Below are 19456 nucleotides of genomic sequence, written 5' to 3'. Positions count from 1 at the left end.
TATAGCACTGCATTTCCCCAAACAACTCGCCCTGGGTTATTAATGTCAGTAAAATCTTAACTTTTAAATGGAATACCCTAGCTATAATATCTTGTCGGTCATGGGGTTTTTGACCAGGTAGTAAGGCCTCTTCTATTTCTACCCAATGAGAATTACATGTAAACGTTATGAACAAATCAGGACGACCATAACGGCGGACGTAAGTCATGGCATCCTGAGTTTTTTCATGCATGTACCTTGGAGAACCATGAAATGTTGCCGGAAGCACAACCATTTGGCCAAGTTCGGTAGCGTCACTATCATGGCACCCTATATGGTCGCGTAGATTTCTGTAATTATCCGCTCGGAGTTGCGCCTGGTTATTTCTAATGTGTAAATAATCCGTGTTTCACATCAGGTATGTTGTTACACCTTAAGCGTGCCTCCTTCTCATCCTCTCCGACAAAATAAATTTGTAAGAATTGAGGATTCTGGTTCGGCAAGGGATACAGACCCCCAATCAAATGGTACACTTGACCTTGTACTTTAAAAGTGGGCATAAACCCATCTTCTTTGATCTGTTTTGCCCCAAATGATGTCATCTGGAAACAACTATTATAGTTTCTTATGCGTTCCATGAAGTGAATATGATCAGGATGCAAATCCATAATTAAGCTGTATAAGGGCTCGGGAAGAGGCATAAAAGAAGGAAGATGGACTTTTCCTTCACAGCAGCACATTCCGGCTGACTCACTTTTCCATTTTAGGGCATTACAGTACCTGCATTTCAGTTCTTTTACCTACTCCTACCATTGCATCTTTTTCGTATGCGATAGTGGTCATAAGCTAATCCTGTTTTTTTTTCCATTGACGCATTCTTATTTCTTGTCTTATTCCAGGGTGCTGTGAATCGTGTAATGCCGTAGATAGCCTATGCGCTTCGGGATGATTTTTTGAAATTTGGAAACTGCCTTCCTATGCACTTCAGGGTTATTTTTTTGATATTTGGCAACTGCATTCCTTACTTGTTTATTTCTCGTAGAATCTGATACACGAACTCTACATTTCTTTGACTGTTGAGAATACTGAGAAGGTAAATCAAATATAGAATCTGTATCAGAAGTGTTTAATTTTAAAATATTAGGCTGCGTGAATGTTGGTGATTGCGTGGATGACAGCGAAAGAGACTGCACAGCTGTTTGTTCCTGGTTGATAGTGGATGACATAAATCGCATTTGAAAAAATGTAAAATGATCCGGATCCGTGTACGTCGGAGACGAAATGCTTTGTTCGATGCATAACATGTCTACGTCGAAGTGTCCACTCGACAAATTATCCGTAAAACGCCGTCTACCAACGGGGTGTCCTGTTTGTCCAGAACTTACGTGCAGCTCGCCGTTACGATACACTTCAAAACAGTAGTTATAAATCTCTGAGGCAGCAAATATTTCACACAAACCACCGTAAGTGTATGGACGACTCATTTCGCTGTAATAAACGTCAGCGTTCGTGTAATTATCACCATTTTCGGAGTTAGGGCTGCTTATTCAAAATTTTAAAATATACATTGATAATCAGTCGGCTATTCATGTTGCAAATAATGTAGATAACAACATACCTATAGACTTAAAATACCACTTTGTTAAACAAAAGGTGACTGAAGGTTTATTGTTATTAGAACACATTTCAACAAGTCAACAATTGGCTGACCTGTTTACAAAAGCGTTGGGAAAAGTGACTTTTAGAGACCTGTGTTCTCAAATAGGTGTGAGTGGTCATTTTTGACTTAAACTTAAAAGTATGTAGACTAGATGGTAGGTACATGACAGACTGGTAAAGTGTTCTTTTAGTTTATATATTTTGCTGATGTTTTTTTGTTTGAAGGACTTCTAAAGTATTCCTCCAGTTTATAGTTTCTCTGCTGTCGGTACCTAGCTTCTTTTGTTGAGGAAGGGTATTAATGTCAACAACAAAAATAAAGCGTATAGACTTGATGTCTATGATATTTGTCTGTCAATGTGAAAACAAATGAAGGTGTTTTTTAGATTGTATGAGACGCCATTGTGATGTAGTCTTACTTAAAGAATAATATAATATTTTGGTGTTTAAACTAGCTTTTCTTTCCTGCCTGGAGCCCTAATCCTATCAGCCACGCATTGAGTATTGTTGTAACTAAATTTCATTACCTCGACTCTTTTACTGAAACAAACAACTAATAATAAATTACTACTTTTAATGATGAAAAGTGCACGTAATAAGTAAGAATAAAAACCGGCCATGTGCGAGTCGGACTCACGCATGAAGGGTTCCGTACCATTACGCAAAAAAGTCACGTTTGTTGTATGGGAGCCCAACTTAAATATTTATTTTATTCTATTTTTAGTATTTGTTGTTATAGCGGCAACAGAAATACATCATCTGTGAAAATTTCAACTGTCTAGCTGTCATGGTTCATGAGATACAGCCTGGGTATAGTTCGTAGATTTCAAACAGTCCCCTTTCGGCTTATCCTTTGTCTATTGTTAAATGAAACCGCACGTGCTACTTACTAGCATAAAAAAATGGTATGGCCGTTTTAACCGGTTATTCAATTACCACTCTATGGAGGTTGCAATAAGGTTTAAAATGAACTAATGGGAAAACATATTCCTTAGCTGTGTGGTCTTTGCGGTTACTGAGTGCCGGCAAGTCGAACGCTACAGAACCAGTCTAAAATGTGTCATCGATATGCGTAACAAAGGCGCGTTATCGGAGAGCGCACTTACACTGGTTTTGTTAGCGTTGAACTAGCCCGCGCTCGCCACGATGCACGAACCAGGTAAGGGACAGGGACGGATTGCGATTAAAACATTTTGATGGATTTATGACAAGTATGTATTTACATATTTAAAACAAACAATAATAACATTTTTTTACTAATCAGTTAAATAATAACATTAGGTAATAATCCGTTTTACAAATAATCAACTATTAAAATATTCCTCTCTAATGTTACAGACTAAAAACTAAAACTATATTTAACAAAATTAATACATATATGCCCTTTTTAAACAATATCGGCTTTGTTACAATATATAGGTATTACAGACAAATTTTTAATAAACTAAAATAACGTTTTTTTATACAATGTAAATAATAAACAACCAGCCAAACAGTAATGAGTTATACATACATAAAATATAAATTACTAACTAAAAATATAAATAAACATGCATTGGTACAATATAAATAAAGATGTAGATATATTCAATTAATATATCTATACATACTTGTCATGAATCCATCAAAATGTTTTAATCGCAATCCGTCCCTGTCCCTTACCTGGTTCGTGCATCGTGGCGAGCGCGGGCTAGTCCAACGCTAAAAAAACCAGTGTAAGTGCGCTCTCCGATAACGCGCCTTTGTTACGCATACAGACGGATGGATGGACGGACGGATTGACAGCGGAGTCTTAGTACTATAGGGTCTAATTGTTACCCTTTGGGTACGAATACGGACCCTAATAATCCCGTGTTGTATTTTCGGGTGTAATTCGTGTTACTATAAAGTATGTTACATAAAAACAACAATAAAAATAAGGACTACTAATGGCATCTAGTGACGAAAAGCTCGAAAATCAGTAAAATTACGTATAATATTTCTTACTAAGAATGTTATTTTTATTTCTTACCTTTAAACAACGATACGTATAGTAAATAAATTATTTCACTTTGATGTTATTTACCTACAAATTTTTGAGCAAGTGTCATGAAAAATAATATGTCTTTATCAAATTATTTATTGAATATTATCAACTGGTAAACAATACATATTTTACAGTTTCTACGATATTTTACGACAATTATGTACAGATAGACATGACAAAATGATAAGAAGTCCGTATTTAGTTTTTTTTTCGGCTAAAATGCTCTAATAACGTGGAATCATTATGGAAATCAGGTACAGCTAGTGCCATCTAGGAACGAATAGCTTTACTAAATTCGATGAGTTTGATAACAAAACGCATATAACTCCATATGTATATAATATATAAACACAAATAACAAAGTTTAAATTTAATTCAAATTGTTGTATTTTTCTCCAACATCAATTAATCTATATATGTATATACCTTAAAAGTTGTTTTTTAACTAATTTAATTAAATGAACGTGTTAGCGTATAAATAAATTAGAACCGCTAGCGCCATCTTTGAATGAATAGCTTTACTAAAATTAGTAAACGCCTAGCAAAGTATAGTATAAATTTTGTATAATGTCGGAATCCACTTGAGAGGGTATCTGCCTATAAATGGCTTGGCTGCTAATTACCTGTGCAAATCGGAATGCATAAATAAAATAAGTTTCATGCAAGTGAGAATTTTTCCGTCTGAAAGACTTAGTTCAAATTGGAAAAGAGCATGCACTCAACATAGATAATTTTGGAAATAAAATATTATAGTGGACATATGTTTTAAAAAGTTTATGTTATATGTATACCTATACCTAATCGGATTTGCAAAATATTTATTAATACATATACAAATATTATAATCTCGCTTTGCATTGATTCAAACTATCAACTTGTATTCTGATTATTTGCTTTGATTCAAAGTTTTAAGAGGCCGTAGTCGATTTTGGAGCAAAAATTTAATATTGATAGATTTAATCGTTGAAATTATACACGTTTTGTTACGTTATATCTAAATAACAAGTATTGGTTTCTATTAGCACGTTTTCTCATCTTGCCTTTTAATAATAAGGTCGCGAGCGTGCGTCACCGGTAATATATGAAGAGAAGGGGCAGTTTTTAAAAATTCGTCAAAAAATTATGGTGGTAAATTATACAAATTGATGTATAAGAATAGTTTCGGCAAATGTTGTAGATTGTTTAAGTATCCAAATTACGTTGAAATTAAGTCAATTTTCAGAGAAATTGTTACATGTTTTGAAGTAATTTCTAGAGAAAATCGAATTCGTTTAGCTTTCATTTCCTCGAATTCTAAGTCATATAACAAAAATGCAATCTGATAAAGGTCAAGTACAGAATATGTGTAATACAAATGTACCATTTTTAGCAGTCCAAACTTTACGAAATTTACAAATAAGAGCGACAAAATCAGTGCTTTACGCGCGTTTACCTAAACGTCCTTCAGAAAAAAAATCATTACTAATTTAGTGAGTCTGTTTTCAAAAAATTGATCTGATAAAAGGCAAGATAAGAAGACGTGCTAATAGAAACCAGTACTTGTTATTTTAATTTGGTGACAAAAGGTGTACAATTTCATCGATTAAATCTATCAATATTACATTTTTGCGACTAAAATCGACACCGGCCTCTTAAATCCCGCACTCAAAAAATGTTTGATCCCCATACAAACTGTCATCCCCTTTTAATTCCCTGAGGCGATTAATTTTCAAAAACCCTGAAATTAGTTTTCTTGTATTGTAATAAAATACCTTTTTATAAAGTTTCAAATTCCTAGCTTAAAATAAAACTTGAACCCTATAATACAAATTTGTATCCCCTTTAATAAATTACCTTTTTATAAAGTCACAAATTCCTAGTTTAAAATAAAACTTGAACCTCATACAAACTTTCATCCCTTTTTCAACATTTGAATTTCTCAAAATCGCTTCATATATCTTGTATACTTTTAAAATGTAACCTTGTGTGCTAATTTAACTTTTTTAGCTTATATAGTTTCTGCTCTGCGAAACTTCAACCCCATTTATCCTTTCATCCCCTTTTAATTCCCTTTAGGGGATGGATTTTAAAAAACGCTGAAATTAGTTTTCTAGTATTCTAATAATATGCCTTTATACAAAGTTTCAAGTCCCGCACTCAAAAAATGTTTGATCTCCATACAAACTGGACCCGGGTATGTCCTTAAATGGACCCGGGTATGTCCTTAAATGGACCCGGGTATGTCCTTAAACTACGTACAAAAGAGAGGTATGGGCACTGTGAATGACATCTCGCTTTGTGTGGTAGGGCACAGGACAGCGGATGTCATTCCAGATCTAGAGCAGAGCCCAGCTGGGGAGGTACCTCCACCTTACAGAAAACCGCAGCCAAATAACACTAGACCCTACTAATAGTGTTGTGTTCCTGCGGGTGAGTAAGGTTGCCAGAGCTCGAGGGAGAGGAGTGTTACGGTCGGCAACGCGCATGTAACTCCTCTGGAGTTGCAGGCGTACATAGGCTACGGAGATTGCTTAACATCAGGCGGGCCGTATGCTTGTTTGCCACCGACGTAGTATAAAAAAAAAACTTTCAACCCCTTTTTCACCACCTTGGGGAATGAATTTTCAAAAACGCTGAAACCAGTTTTCTTGTATTTTAATAAAACACCTTTTCACAAAGTTTCAAACTCCTAGCTTAAAATAAAATTTGAACCCCATACAAAATTTCGTCCCCTTTTTAACCACCTTAGGGGTTGAATTTCCAAAAATGTTGAAATCCCTTTTTTTTAATCGGCTATTATGCCTTTCTAAGACGTTTCAAAGCATTTGTAATGGATATAAACTGTCAACCCCTTTTTAACCCTGTTTAGGGATGAATTTTTATAAACGCTGAAATTACTTTTCTTTTATTCTAAAAATATGCCCATACACAGTTTCAAATCCTGCACTACAAAAAAATTTTGATCTCCATACAAAATTTCAACCCCCTTTTCACCACTTTAAGGGATGAATTTTAAAAAACGCTGAAATTAGTTTACTGGTATTCTAATAATATGCCTTTATACAAAGTTTCAAGTCTCGCTCTCAAAAAAATGTTTGATCTCCATACAAACTTTCAACCCCTTTTTCACCATCTTGGGGGATGATCTTTTTAAAAACGCTGAAATTAGTTTTCTTGTTTATTAATATAATACCTTTTTGCAAAGTTTCAAGTTCCTAGCTTATAATAAAATTTAAACCACAAGACAAACTTTCATCCCCTTTTTAACCCTATTTAGGGGTTGAATTTCCAAAAACGTCGAAAAATTTTTTTTGTAAGCGGCTATTATGCCTTTTTAAGAAGTTTCAAAGCATTTGTAATGGTTTCAAACTTTCAACCCCTTTTTAACCCTTTTAGGGGATGAATTTTTAAAAACGCTGAAATTACTTTTCCTGTATTCTAATAGTATGCACATATACAAAGTTTCAAGTCCTGCACTTGATAAAATTTTTGATCTCCATACAAACTTTCAACCCTTTTTTCCCCACCTTGGGGCATGAATTTTCAAAAACGCTGAAATTAGTTTACTTGTATTCTAATAATATATCTTTTTACCAAGTCTCAAATTGCTAGCTTAAAATAAAACTTGAACCCCATACAAACTTTCATCCTCTTTTTAACCTCCAGGGGTTGAATTTTTCAAAATCGCTTCTTATCTCTTGTACACTTTATAAATGCAACCTGGTGTGCAAATTTCAGCTTTCTAGCTTTTGTGGTTTCGCCTCTGCGTTGATGAGTCAGTCAGGACACGTGCATTTATATATATAGATAGATAACTGACAAACACCAAAGTGTAATATTTATTATAGATTACCTATATGTAAAATCTTCGCTGGTCTCAGGTGTTGTTTAGGTGGTGAAATAAGAGTGGACTGTAGTTTTAAATGCTGGTTTACTTTCTAAACTACGAAGAAGTACAAAAAGTGGCAAAGTGAAATTGTCGTTAGGAATCGAGAGAATGAAAGGTGAGTTTTTGAAAGCCCTAACTGTCAAAGTTTTGAATACAAAATTGCCATAGTTAAATATTGAACATATAGATTTGAATGATAATTGTATTTATACATACATATATATCAATGAATATTTTATTTAAAAAATATACAATTTGGATGACGTTAATTGTGAGATTATTTTATTACATGAAATTAGAATTATTTTTAATTGCAAACATTAAATTAAGCTAAAGAAAAAGGATCAAAAATGAATCCATTTCTGAACGTTTCTGAACATGCTCCCGGCCTTGAAGTGTGGGAACTTCAACTATGTGTCGACAGGGAGAGGATGGATGTTTTTGAATGCCCATCGGATAGTCTCCTCTCTTTGTCTGTATATCCTTGATCCGCTTGCGACGCCGTCGCTGCCATGAATGCCTCGGACGACTCGACCGAGTTGCCAGAACAGAAGAGGAGGCAGTTTTGTCCTGCACGGCAACCAGAACGCCTTCCTGGAGTTCTCCTGTTGAATGGGGCCACGAACGTTGATTTGGCGAAGTCCTTGAGTTAGCAATCTGTGCGTGAGATATGAAAATTGTGGATCGCCCTATAAGGAAGTGGGAAGGAATTAAGGGACTAAAGCTATTTGGATCATCTGACATTGAAGTCAGCGGCCTTAAGTTTGAAATTGCCTTAATTTGAATCAGTAGTGCAGACATCCCTTCGTATGTTATGTGCAAAGGTAGCGTGAAAGAAGACTGGATGTCTTCGGTTACCTCCGATGACGTCGATGCATTATCAGACAATATTGTCTGCGGTTTATCGCGGCGTGCAATGAATCGGCGCAAGGCTGCAATAAACGCATGTTTATTTGAATCTGAATCCAGTTTGAGGGGCGCTGCTCCTGTTGCAAGGCACACAAATGCATAAAGATTACCTTTTTGACTGAATATCAAAACTGGACCAGCATAATCGCCACCAGCCTCAAGAAATGGATATTGTGACTCAATACATTTTTTGAACGTACTGTGTTTGGATGTTGAACTGAGCAACACTGAATGTCTGAGGTCGTAAGCGTAGCTCGAGTTGCTCAGTCTTCCCCCCACAAAAATGAGTTTACCTCCACCGTGAAACAGAGGATACCGTGTCGGAAAGGAGTCTCCTTGAGCCCTACGCAGTAATAAATTATTAGAATGCTCAAGCTCTTTGTGTGTAATATAGCCATGTTGCTTGGCTTCTGAATGACGCTCCACTGAGGGAGACGTAGCTGAAGTATGTTGACATGAGTCCCCTAGAACCTCAGGCGACTTTTTCAACTGCATTGAAGATTTGAAATGATCATCAGGATCAGTCTTTAAAGACTGCTCCTCACAAATGTTTTGTTCTAACTGAATTGAATCTGACTTCCACAAACTCGGGACGTCAATTTTTGAATCTGACGGTATTTCATGTGAATTGATTTTTGGTAAATTGATGAAGTTTGAATTGTGTGCCTTGACAACGGTATTAGCAGAGCTTACCTCCAACTTATTATCGGGAAAATTACGCCTCGAATGCTTTTGAATCAGCACTTGCGCAGACGACAGGCTTGTGAAGTAGGTATTTTCGAAAAGAGCCCACTCCTCTCCGATATCCCCTCCGCTTGCAGACGCAGACGAAATATCGATGTCTGTCTGTAATGCATCAAATTCATCGTATATAGGCACTGTATTGTCAAATCTTAACTGTAACTCGGCAAGCTGCAAATCACTTAATTGCGGCTCGGCTGCTACATTTGAAACAAACTTCTGAAAAGCATTAAGTTTGCCTTTAATAACCCCACGCTTGTAATAAAGTTTCTTTAACTCTTGTTCCGAAGACATTGTGAACTAAGGTAAACTAAGTATGACCCTACTCAAAATTAATTTGAAATGAAATAAATTGTCTTTGATAAAATTTGCTATGCGAAATTCTCAGGCGCTTAACTTTTATGCACTATAGATCTGAGGTGCAATAAAATTATGCAATGGCTTAATTACCTTGTTTACGCGCTCCAGGCACACTGCAGTTCGCTATAAAAATTGACTGAATAACGTGTTCACGTGCGATTGTGATGTTTAAATCGAAAAAAGGATAGTATATTGATGAATTAATGAATATTGTGATGAATTAACAGTTAGGTATCAAGTTTGAAGTGAAATTGTGCAATGAAATTGTATATATTAATATGAAATGCGCTTAGAGGTTATAATTATATTTGCCTACAATATATGAATACCGCTAATGAATACTAGTGAATATCTACCTGCTACTGATCAAATGATGGCAATGAAAACAATGAATTTACTTTCTGCACTAGATGGAAAAGTAATGAATATGAATTATATGGATATGTTTGAAATGAATGGATGGTCAGCTACAAGGAAAAAACAAACAAAGGAACTGTGAATTGAAAGGAAATAGAACGATCTCACTTTCGCGTACTTCTTCCTTCTGTGCTGACTCCTTCTGGATCTGAATCTGGATGTTGGTTGACTGGTTCCCACTGGATGCTCCTGGACTGGTCTGGTTGGTGCTGAATGGGCTGGATTCCGTAACTGACTCCTGGTTACGGCTGGATTCCCTTTAAAATGGGATGCTCCGTGTGTCCGTCGCTGCTTTGTCCACTCGTCGATCCTGACTGCTGCTGGGACGCGATGATTGTCAGCTCTGGAACTCGCACGTAGCTGGATGTGCCCTGCGCCAACCTGGATGACCCACGGCTTCACTGGAGAACGTCCGTTGAATAGGTGGAGCTCGACTCGATGCCACAATCTTGCCTTCTCGCAATTCAGAGGCTTCGTAAGGACCATGTAATATCCAAATTACATGTATGGTTTCCAAATTTCAAAAATTACGAAAAAATACGCAAAAAGTGGCAAAGTGAATTGTCGTTAGGAATCGAGAGAATGAATGGTGAGTTTTTGAAAGCCCTAACTGTCAAAGTTTTGAATACAAAATTGCCATAGTTAAATATTGAACATATAGATTTGAATGATAATTGTATTTATACATATATATCAATGAATATTTTATTTAAAAATATACAATTTGGATGACGTTAATTGTGAGATTATTTTATTACATGAAATTAGAATTATTTTTAATTGCAAACATTAAATTAAGCTAAAGAAAAAGGATCAAAAATGAATCCATTTTTGAACGTTTCTGAACACCTATATGCACCTAAAAAAATGAAGTGAGATTTTTTTTAATTATTAACGGTAATATACTTACACAAAAAGATCTTAAAACCACCATATTCTTCAGTTCCATTGTGGCTGCGGCCTCCAGTAATCTCGCGCTAACTGCAGCTGAACGTTTAATTGCGTTTTCAATTTGGACGTTACACAAAAACCATTAAAAGTAATTGGGTCATTTAGAACATACCTTTTATTGTTTTGTTAACCTTTTTAAGATTTCTTCCGCCAGTAGGAAGAAAGGCGCAATTAACATGAAGTTGAATCCGAGAAAATAAATTTAATAATAAAATCTAAAAACTTAAATAGTCAGTCATTCGTTTTATAAAGTCAGTTTACAAGTCAACACTAAATTAAATAATAACAATAATATCACATTACTTACAGTAAAATTAATCAACAGGAAATATTACGCGAAATTCTGCGTAGGGGGCGCTATTACCACAACAGAAAATCGAAATTTCGTTATCTAACATCTCTGACACTTGCTTATTCGAGAGATAAAGAGGCAGATAGCGAAATTTCGGATTCGCGTTTCCCGGTAGGTCCTCTGTAAACAAACCGCCTTGATGCATCAATGTCATATTTTATTATCTCTGAAAACTTGTTAAATACCTGTTAAAGGTACAGTATGTATAAGTTACTCTATGGTTTACTAAAAAGGCTAGTGCTGCACTCTGGTGGCAGAACATTGCAGTAATATCCCCTATTGAGAATTGATTGATTGATAAATACTTAAAACTTAATATCAAAAGACGTAAAAACTTAATGCAATAATGATAATGATACAAGTGTGCTACGTTGTGTGTAATGACCAATGCACACGCGTTACATACGACCTTTTTAACACACTTGCGAGGAATAAACAAAACTTATAAATTCGTTTTTTAAAATGGTGGCTTACAGTTTTAACATCGAATAATTGCACAAAAGCGTGCTGGGCTTGTAGGCACTTATTCGCCTGTTCATTGCACTAAGCTACCAACATGTTTTCCAAGAAAGACTAGGCGTTTGTGCTGGTTTTCCATTGTATAAAAGTTTCATATGTCGCCAATTATTTATCACCCGATTTTGATGGTAAAAGGCTATCTTTCTAGTAGTATTACTGGCAGCGTCAATTTTATGTGTTCTTTATTTTCAATGCTTGATAATGACATTTTCGTCAATATATAAACTCAAAACATGCAAATATATTCCAATTTTATGACAAATACGGAAAATGGCTGGCGCGTTATTATTTTTACGCGCGATTCCAGTGCGCGAGCAAGGCAAACGCGCGAACGAAATCGACAAACAGCCAATTAAAAAAATGATGGAGAAGAATTGGTGAGATAAAACCTCTTTGAACTAATATTTGAAACCTAATAGTTGGTTAATAGTAGATTGTTAAGGTGGTTCGACTAGGTTACTCAAAGCTTAAACCCCGCTAGATGGTGCCAGATTCGCAAATTTTCAGGTTTTATTTTTTGTGGAATAGTCTTGATATCTGTATACTTAAAAGTATGTTTAGCGCACTCTTTACATAAACATTGAACTATTATAATAAACATTGAATACTTAATTGTACAAAAACCACCTTTAATGTCGACAGAGTGTTTCTGTCATGCTATTTTCTACTATTACTCACACATGCAAACAGTGTTTCCGTGATCCTTGTAGTAGACAATTTCACGGAGCGTAAGTATGCTGAAATGGCGGTGCGGTATGTTCGTGGAAATACGTGCAAGAGGATTCGGGTTCAAGACTGGTACGAGTAGGTTTTTTTTAAGTTTTTTGTTATTTTTCTTATACTTTTAAACGAGCAATGTATGGTATGTCCATACTAATATTATAAATGCGAAAGTCTATCTGTCTGCCTGTGTGATCGATTTAGTTGAAATTAGGTATAGAAATAGTTTGCGTCCCGGGGAAGGACATAGGGTAGTTTTTTTAGGGGGTGAAAAGGGGGGTGGAAGTTTGTATGGGGAATCGATAAAATGCAGATTGGATAAAAAATTACTAACTCCACGCAGACGAAGTACACCTAATATAATTATAATATATGTAATAAATATAATATATGTAATAAATATACACTGGAAACTGGATAAGTGGAATCGCAAGGGACCGGCTGTTTGGTCCCGCTTATCCAGGTTTTCCATTTATCCAGTTTTCCACTTAGCCAGGTGCAAATAAAACGTTTTCACCCCAGCAGCTCGAACAAGCCTACTTTCGTCACTCCCTCGTATCGTATCGTACATATTATAATACTTTTTTTTCTGTTTATTCTGTGATTTCTGTGTAATTCGAAATACATTTTAACCTTTAATATGTTCTCACTACTGAGGTGAAAAATTATGTGTGCAACACAAGAGCAAAGTTATTTTACATCTCGTGTAAAATAAACACTCGCAAGAAAAACCAACTTTCCTCTCATGTTGCACAAATAACTATTTCTCACTTACAGAGGCTCTCGCTAACAGAGGTTGTGGATGCTAGTAATGTCGCTTATAGAGGTCACGTATACTGGGGGCATTTCACGCCAAGCGGGCAGCGAAAAAAGGGTCAGGTTATAGAATTTGCTGATATTTGGAATAATTATACTACTCGATGTCCTGAAATTGTATATACTTTTATTTTCGCACTTAAACTATCGTGAGACATATTTCAAAATATTTATCAGCACGGTTTTTACTCACTATTATTTTTAGTCGCTTTTGGCGACATGTTTCGGATTCTTTGGGAATCCTTCCTCAGGCACGAGTGTCCGCGGTGGTTGTGCGTCGTGCACTGCACGCGCCGCCCGCCTCGTCGCTCGTTGCGCACGCGCTGATGGAGCGGTGGCGGGGGGCGCGGGGCAGTCCGCAGATGGAGTCGTCAAGTGAAGGTCTGGTAGGGCGGCTGTATCGAACGAAGTCAAGCAAACTGCACTCAACTCACTATGTCCCCGCGATCGTCACAACACACTGGCCGCTTGACCCTAGGTATTATAGGCTTCCATGCAGGTGGCCCCCGCCCCATTAGCGCGTGCGCAACGAGCGACGAGGCGGGCGGCGCGGGCAGTGCACGACGTACAACCGCTGCGGACACTCGTGCCTGAGGAAGGATTCCCAAAGAGTCCGAAACATGTCGCCAAAAGTGACTAAAAATAATAGTGAGTAAAACCGTACTGATAAATATACTTTTATTTTATTTTTATTCGGCACCATTTCCAGGTTAGAAGCATTTAAAAAATGGACGGAATCAGAGAAGAGCATTTTTCAAAAGCTTATTATATCATAAACTGAAAAATAAGTTGAATATTGGTTTTTATACAATTTTAATTGCTCTTTCTCGCCGTTCAAAAAAATTTAATTTTTTCATACAAAAAACCGGAAATGAAAATTTTAATTCGAATTTATATAGTTCGGTATTTTTGAAATTTTTTATTTTTACTTCAAAATGTAGCTAGTAGTTCATAAAAAATACTTGGATAGTTTGAGAATGGGATCTGCATTAGCTTTGGAGATACATGAGCTAAAGTGCGAACGTGCCGGTCTAAACTAGGGCTCGCGGTCGAATCCGTGTTTCGTTTACACGTTTCGAATACCCGTTTCCGAATAATACGTAAACGGTTTTCTGGCCCGTTCCGCACGTTTAATTAAGAAACGTGTAGTTAAGACCCGTGTACACGGATAAACGGGTATTCGAAGATACGTATCTTATTTATCCGTGGCTCCGGACACGTCCTTGACGATAGTAGCGAAGGAACGAACGCCAGCTACAAATGAATAGACAAAAGATTCATGACGAGTTTCTGTCATATTTAACCTTATTCCGTGGGTCATAGAGTCGAAATTCAATAAACGGTTTAGAAAACCCTTTCTTGAGCAGGTAGTTTTTGCTTGCAATAGGTATTACGAGTATTCACGCTTCTTATCAAAGTAGTATTTTATATACGAACTGGATGTGTACCTAAGTATCGTATTGTATATTTGATTATGTAAGTACTGCGGAATGGAGTATCGAGACAAACCATTCTGGTTTAACGATACTTTTTATTAATTACCATGTAAAATTTGTGATTTATCTCTAGTAAATAAAATAAATAAAATAAAAAAAATATAGCACTTTAAATAGCTACTTTTTTTACGTTGCGGATTAGCAATAAAATAAAATAAAAACCTGCTAGTACAAAAACCTGTTATTAAAAAAAAAATTAGAACCATCGAGTTCAGTATGTAGGCAGGAAGTCAAACTAATGTTCGAAATTGGCATTAGGTAAGTATTTATAAAAAAAATACATTTTTAACTTGCTTTTTTATTTTTAGTTTAATTTGAGAACATGATATGAAATTGTATTTCTTGTCATATAATGTAGTGTAGGTAAACCTTATAAAACAAAGTCCCCCGCCGCGTCCGTATGTCTGCCTGTATGTTCGCGATAACCAGACCTCACCTGTGAATGAAGTTTTTCTTTGGGAATGTTTATGTGTATATTTTGTTAAGGTTTTGTTTAAATTGGTAGAAATATGACGATGTTTGCTAATGAAGTTAGAAAAAATCACGCTGGCCAGGAGCTTAATCGGAAACGCTGCCCAATCTATTTGAGATATAACGACACATGTATGGTGGAAAAAAGTCTACAAAAAAGTGCGCGATGGGTGTCTGTCTATATTTTGAGAATAATTAACCCATTGGAAAGTGGACCTTGTTACCATTGTACATTGGCTCAAACTGGTTCGGAGTATTCAGACCCGTTCGGAACGGTCTTAAGTACCCGTGTACACGGAGATACGTGTCTGAGATACGTTTCTTGGGAACGTTCCTTCGAAACGTTTTCGAATCCCGGCGGTTCCGTGTAAACCGGGTTCTTAGTACCGCCGGGCTTAAGAACACGGGTATTCGTTTCGGCGTGTAACACGGATACCGGGAGCCCTAGTCTAAACGCCGTACTGGCGATTCCTTAGTAACCCAGTCAAATAAAGGATTTGACCTAGGAATGACAAATAAATATACTTTTATTTAAAATCTAAATCTATCGTATTATTACGGGTACCTGTCGTGCCGCGTCATGTTAAATTCGGCATAAAATATTTTTGGCATAAAAATTCGGCATAAATAAATTAGACAGAACTGCGAACCTGCGAACACGAACTGTTGCTAGAAGTGGGTTAGGTTAGAACTGCGACCCCCCAAGAAAACGAACTGTTGCCAGAAGTGGGTTAGGTTAGATTAGAATTGCGACCCCCAAGAAAACGAACCGTTGCCAGAAAAGTGGGTTAGGTTAGGTTAGAACTGCGACCCCCAAGAAAACGAACTGTTGCCAGAAAAGTGGAAATTTTAAAATTGGGATATTTAAAATAGGAATCACGTTAATTCGGAATAAGGGCAATTCCGAATTCGTGATTATGAAAATCGTAAATGTTAAATTCGGTGTTTGCCACCATCGGAATTGTTATAGTCGAATTATGTAGTTCGGAATTTACAAAATTCGGCTTTTTGGGTTTTCGGAAATATAAATCTTCGTGATTTTCATCATTCGTAATTATGACAGTCAGAATTTTGATGGGTCGAGCATTTAAAAATCGGAATGATAAAATTCGACATTTTAAAATTCGGAATAAAAAATTTCGGAATTATGTAGTGTATCGTTCGATATACACCTACTATACTACTCTATGTCGTTTAAATCACGTCAAAAATTTGAATAAGGGCAAAAAAAATATTCATTTTGGAGTGTAATTTTATTTAGTGGTAGCAAAGAGGATATAATATTATAGAGCGGTACTGTCATAGTAAATTTTGTAACCACAGTAAATTCACTGCCATCTATCGACACACTTTAAAACTAAAAATGAAGATTTTGTTATTTTGATTTTATTTTTATTATTTTGACCCATGTTCTTTCACTGATATGCGTTAAAATTGTTAAATAATAACAAACGAAACCGTCAACGCCCTCTATACGAGAGTAGGCCAAAGGTAGTAGCGACATCTGATCGAGAATCAAATTTTCGTGATTTTCGAGGCACGTTTTTTCCTTAGACTGTATCCATCTATTACGGAGTTATATCGATAGATATTTGGTGGTAGGTACCTAATTGTAAAATATTCTATCTGAACTAAAGTCCTCTAGCGTATCCATCTGTCAACTTTACTTTAAGTTCCGTCTCCAGGGGACAGGGAGATAAATTAGGGGTGAATTAGCCGCTTACTGACACAGACCGAATTCCACGCAAGCGAAGACGCGGGCACAGCTAGTTATCAATAAATTACTTTATGAACGTTTTCTTAAAAAATATTGAAAATCTGATTATCACAGATTAGAACCATTTCGGGTTCTTCCAACAGAATCACTAGCATATTCTATTTGAATCCTGATGCTAATAAAAAAAAAAACATGTCCTAAATATTTGTATGGAAGTTTTAGTTCCACTACGTCACGCAGACTGCGATAATTTTTTGGTACTAAAACCTGACGTGATGAAACCGATATTTTAGGATATCTTTTTATCGTAGGATGGAGAATACTGACTATTTTGAGTAGAACGAGCCCAAGGAAGTCCAGGTTTGCAAGTGTCGGGTATCAGTTTTTTTAAAGCGCTAATAGTTTGTTTGAACAGTAAAGCAGTCCCTTCCTGCCCAGCCTCTAATAAAGTAGGAATTGTAAAATAAAATTAAAACATTTATTACATCTTTTTATTTTGAATTCCAGTACGGTGACTTACAATATTTGCATGGCCTTCTAATAATAATCATTATAGAAAACGGGATATTTATCATGTATTATTATATTATTGATTTTCCGATATTTTGGCACTGCGGATCAAACCTTGAAGTAATATATTGGCCTACTAATAGGGTAGTTGACACATGTTAAATTTTATAACTAAATCTAGTTAAATAGATAGAAAATTGGCAATTTATCACAATAAATTGGAAACTTAAAAAATACTTATATGGAAATAATAAAAAAATACACCTGTTTAAAAAAAAAAATTTTTTAAACTTTCAAATAGGAAAAAAATAACGGTACCATTCGATTCCTTACATTTTATTAAATAAATTGTATAGCAACAATAAACATAAACGCAACATTTCACCGACAAAATCGCAATTTCCTTGTTTTCCATTCATCGAAACTGCTTCTAAGCAAAGTGACACGGTGACGTCACGATGTGTTGCCATTTTGTTAGAGCGTTTCGCCAGTAAAGTGCGGATGCCAGACTGACCATCATTTGTGACTTTTGTATTGCGACCCATACAGACATTTGATCCTCAAAACAAACCTGATCGACTGATACCATTAAAAAAATTGTCAACTACCCAATTATTCTAGATCATTTAGCTCCCTTAGGTATTCGCCTAAGTACGATCTCTGGCAAAATAGAGTTAGCGTCAGCTAGTTTCTAGATCATATTTTCTATGAATTGATTCACAATTCAATTCGATCACAGTTATTGGTGAAGACGGATTTACATAACAAATGAAATAACATTTTTACCTCAGCAGCTCCAACAAGCCTACATTCGTCACTCCAGAGAGTGAGGAAAGTGCGACTTTCGTCACTCCAGGGAGTGAAACAAAGTAGCTTTTTAATTTAGTGAAGGCCATGAACTGCCACTTCATACTTCGGGGTCTATTACAAATTCGAAATACATTTGAAATATATGTGTCAAAGAAAACACCCAAATGTCCATACATGCCTTTGAAAGTCGGATCAAAACCAAATTAATATGGGACCACCTTGGATGTAAGATGGAATTCCTTTCAAAAAAAAACTTTTATAAAAAAAATATAAACCAACTTCAAAAAGGATGAAATAAAATATTATCCTTTTTAGGGTTCCGTGTTTAAGCATATGCGTTACCAACTGATATGTTTGAAGTCGGTGCCAAGCCAAGTAGTAACAATACCAGTCAAAAATAATCAGCTTTATGTCTACAAATCCCATTACAACTGTACAAATATTATAAACGTGAAGTTATTCTGTCTGCCTCTTTGTTACCGTTTAATGGCTAAACAACTGAACCGCTTTAGCTGAAATTTGGCATGAAGGTTCCTTGAATTTATGAAGACGCTAGCGAATATTTAGTGTCAAACTCGTGGTTAGGCTACAGTTGCGCCACATCAAATTGGTGGTTTTTGGGAGGAAATGCTTGAGTTTCTTTAGAAAACACCGAAATCACCATACACGTGCCTTTAAAAATTGAGGAGTTCCCTCAATTCCTCACGGATTTCATCATCAGATCAAAACCAGAAATGTTACGAAAACACCTTGGAGGTAACTTCTTTCAAACGGAAAAAGAATTACTCAAATCGGATCATGGGTGCCGGAGTAATCGCTGAAATCATTATCATCAAAACAATCATCATCATCAGCTCCACTTCATCAAATTGGTTGTTTTCGAGAGAAAATTCACGAGTTGCTTAAGAAAACACCCAAATCACCATACATGTGCCTTTAAAAATCGAGGAGTTCCCTCAATTCCTCATGGATCCCATCATCAGAACAGCACCAGATTAATGTGGGACCACCTTGGAGGTAGTTCCTTTCAAACAAAAAAAGAATGGTTCAAGTCGGACCACGGGTCTCGGAGTAATCGCTGAACATCCTACATTAAAAAAATCATCATCACTATCATCAAAACAATCATCATCAT

At 36.1% G+C, this 19456-nt stretch overlaps 1 protein-coding gene across 1 annotated transcript in view; it reads right to left on the bottom strand.

Moving 5' to 3' along the window:
* Positions 1-19456, bottom strand: part of LOC134754373 (uncharacterized) — a 399152-nt gene that overhangs the window by 51927 nt on the left and 327769 nt on the right. The window contains exon 2 of the mRNA XM_063690675.1: positions 10870-10920. Within this exon, the coding sequence (XP_063546745.1) occupies positions 10870-10908 (39 nt within the window). The 5' untranslated portion in view covers positions 10909-10920. The remainder of the gene's footprint in view (positions 1-10869; positions 10921-19456) is intronic.

Source organism: Cydia strobilella, chromosome Z (assembly GCF_947568885.1).
Source record: "Cydia strobilella chromosome Z, ilCydStro3.1, whole genome shotgun sequence".
Classification (NCBI taxonomy): Eukaryota; Metazoa; Arthropoda; class Insecta; order Lepidoptera; family Tortricidae; genus Cydia; species Cydia strobilella.
The sequence above is the reverse complement of the archived record's forward strand: the minus strand, read 5'-3'. Positions and strand labels throughout refer to the sequence as shown.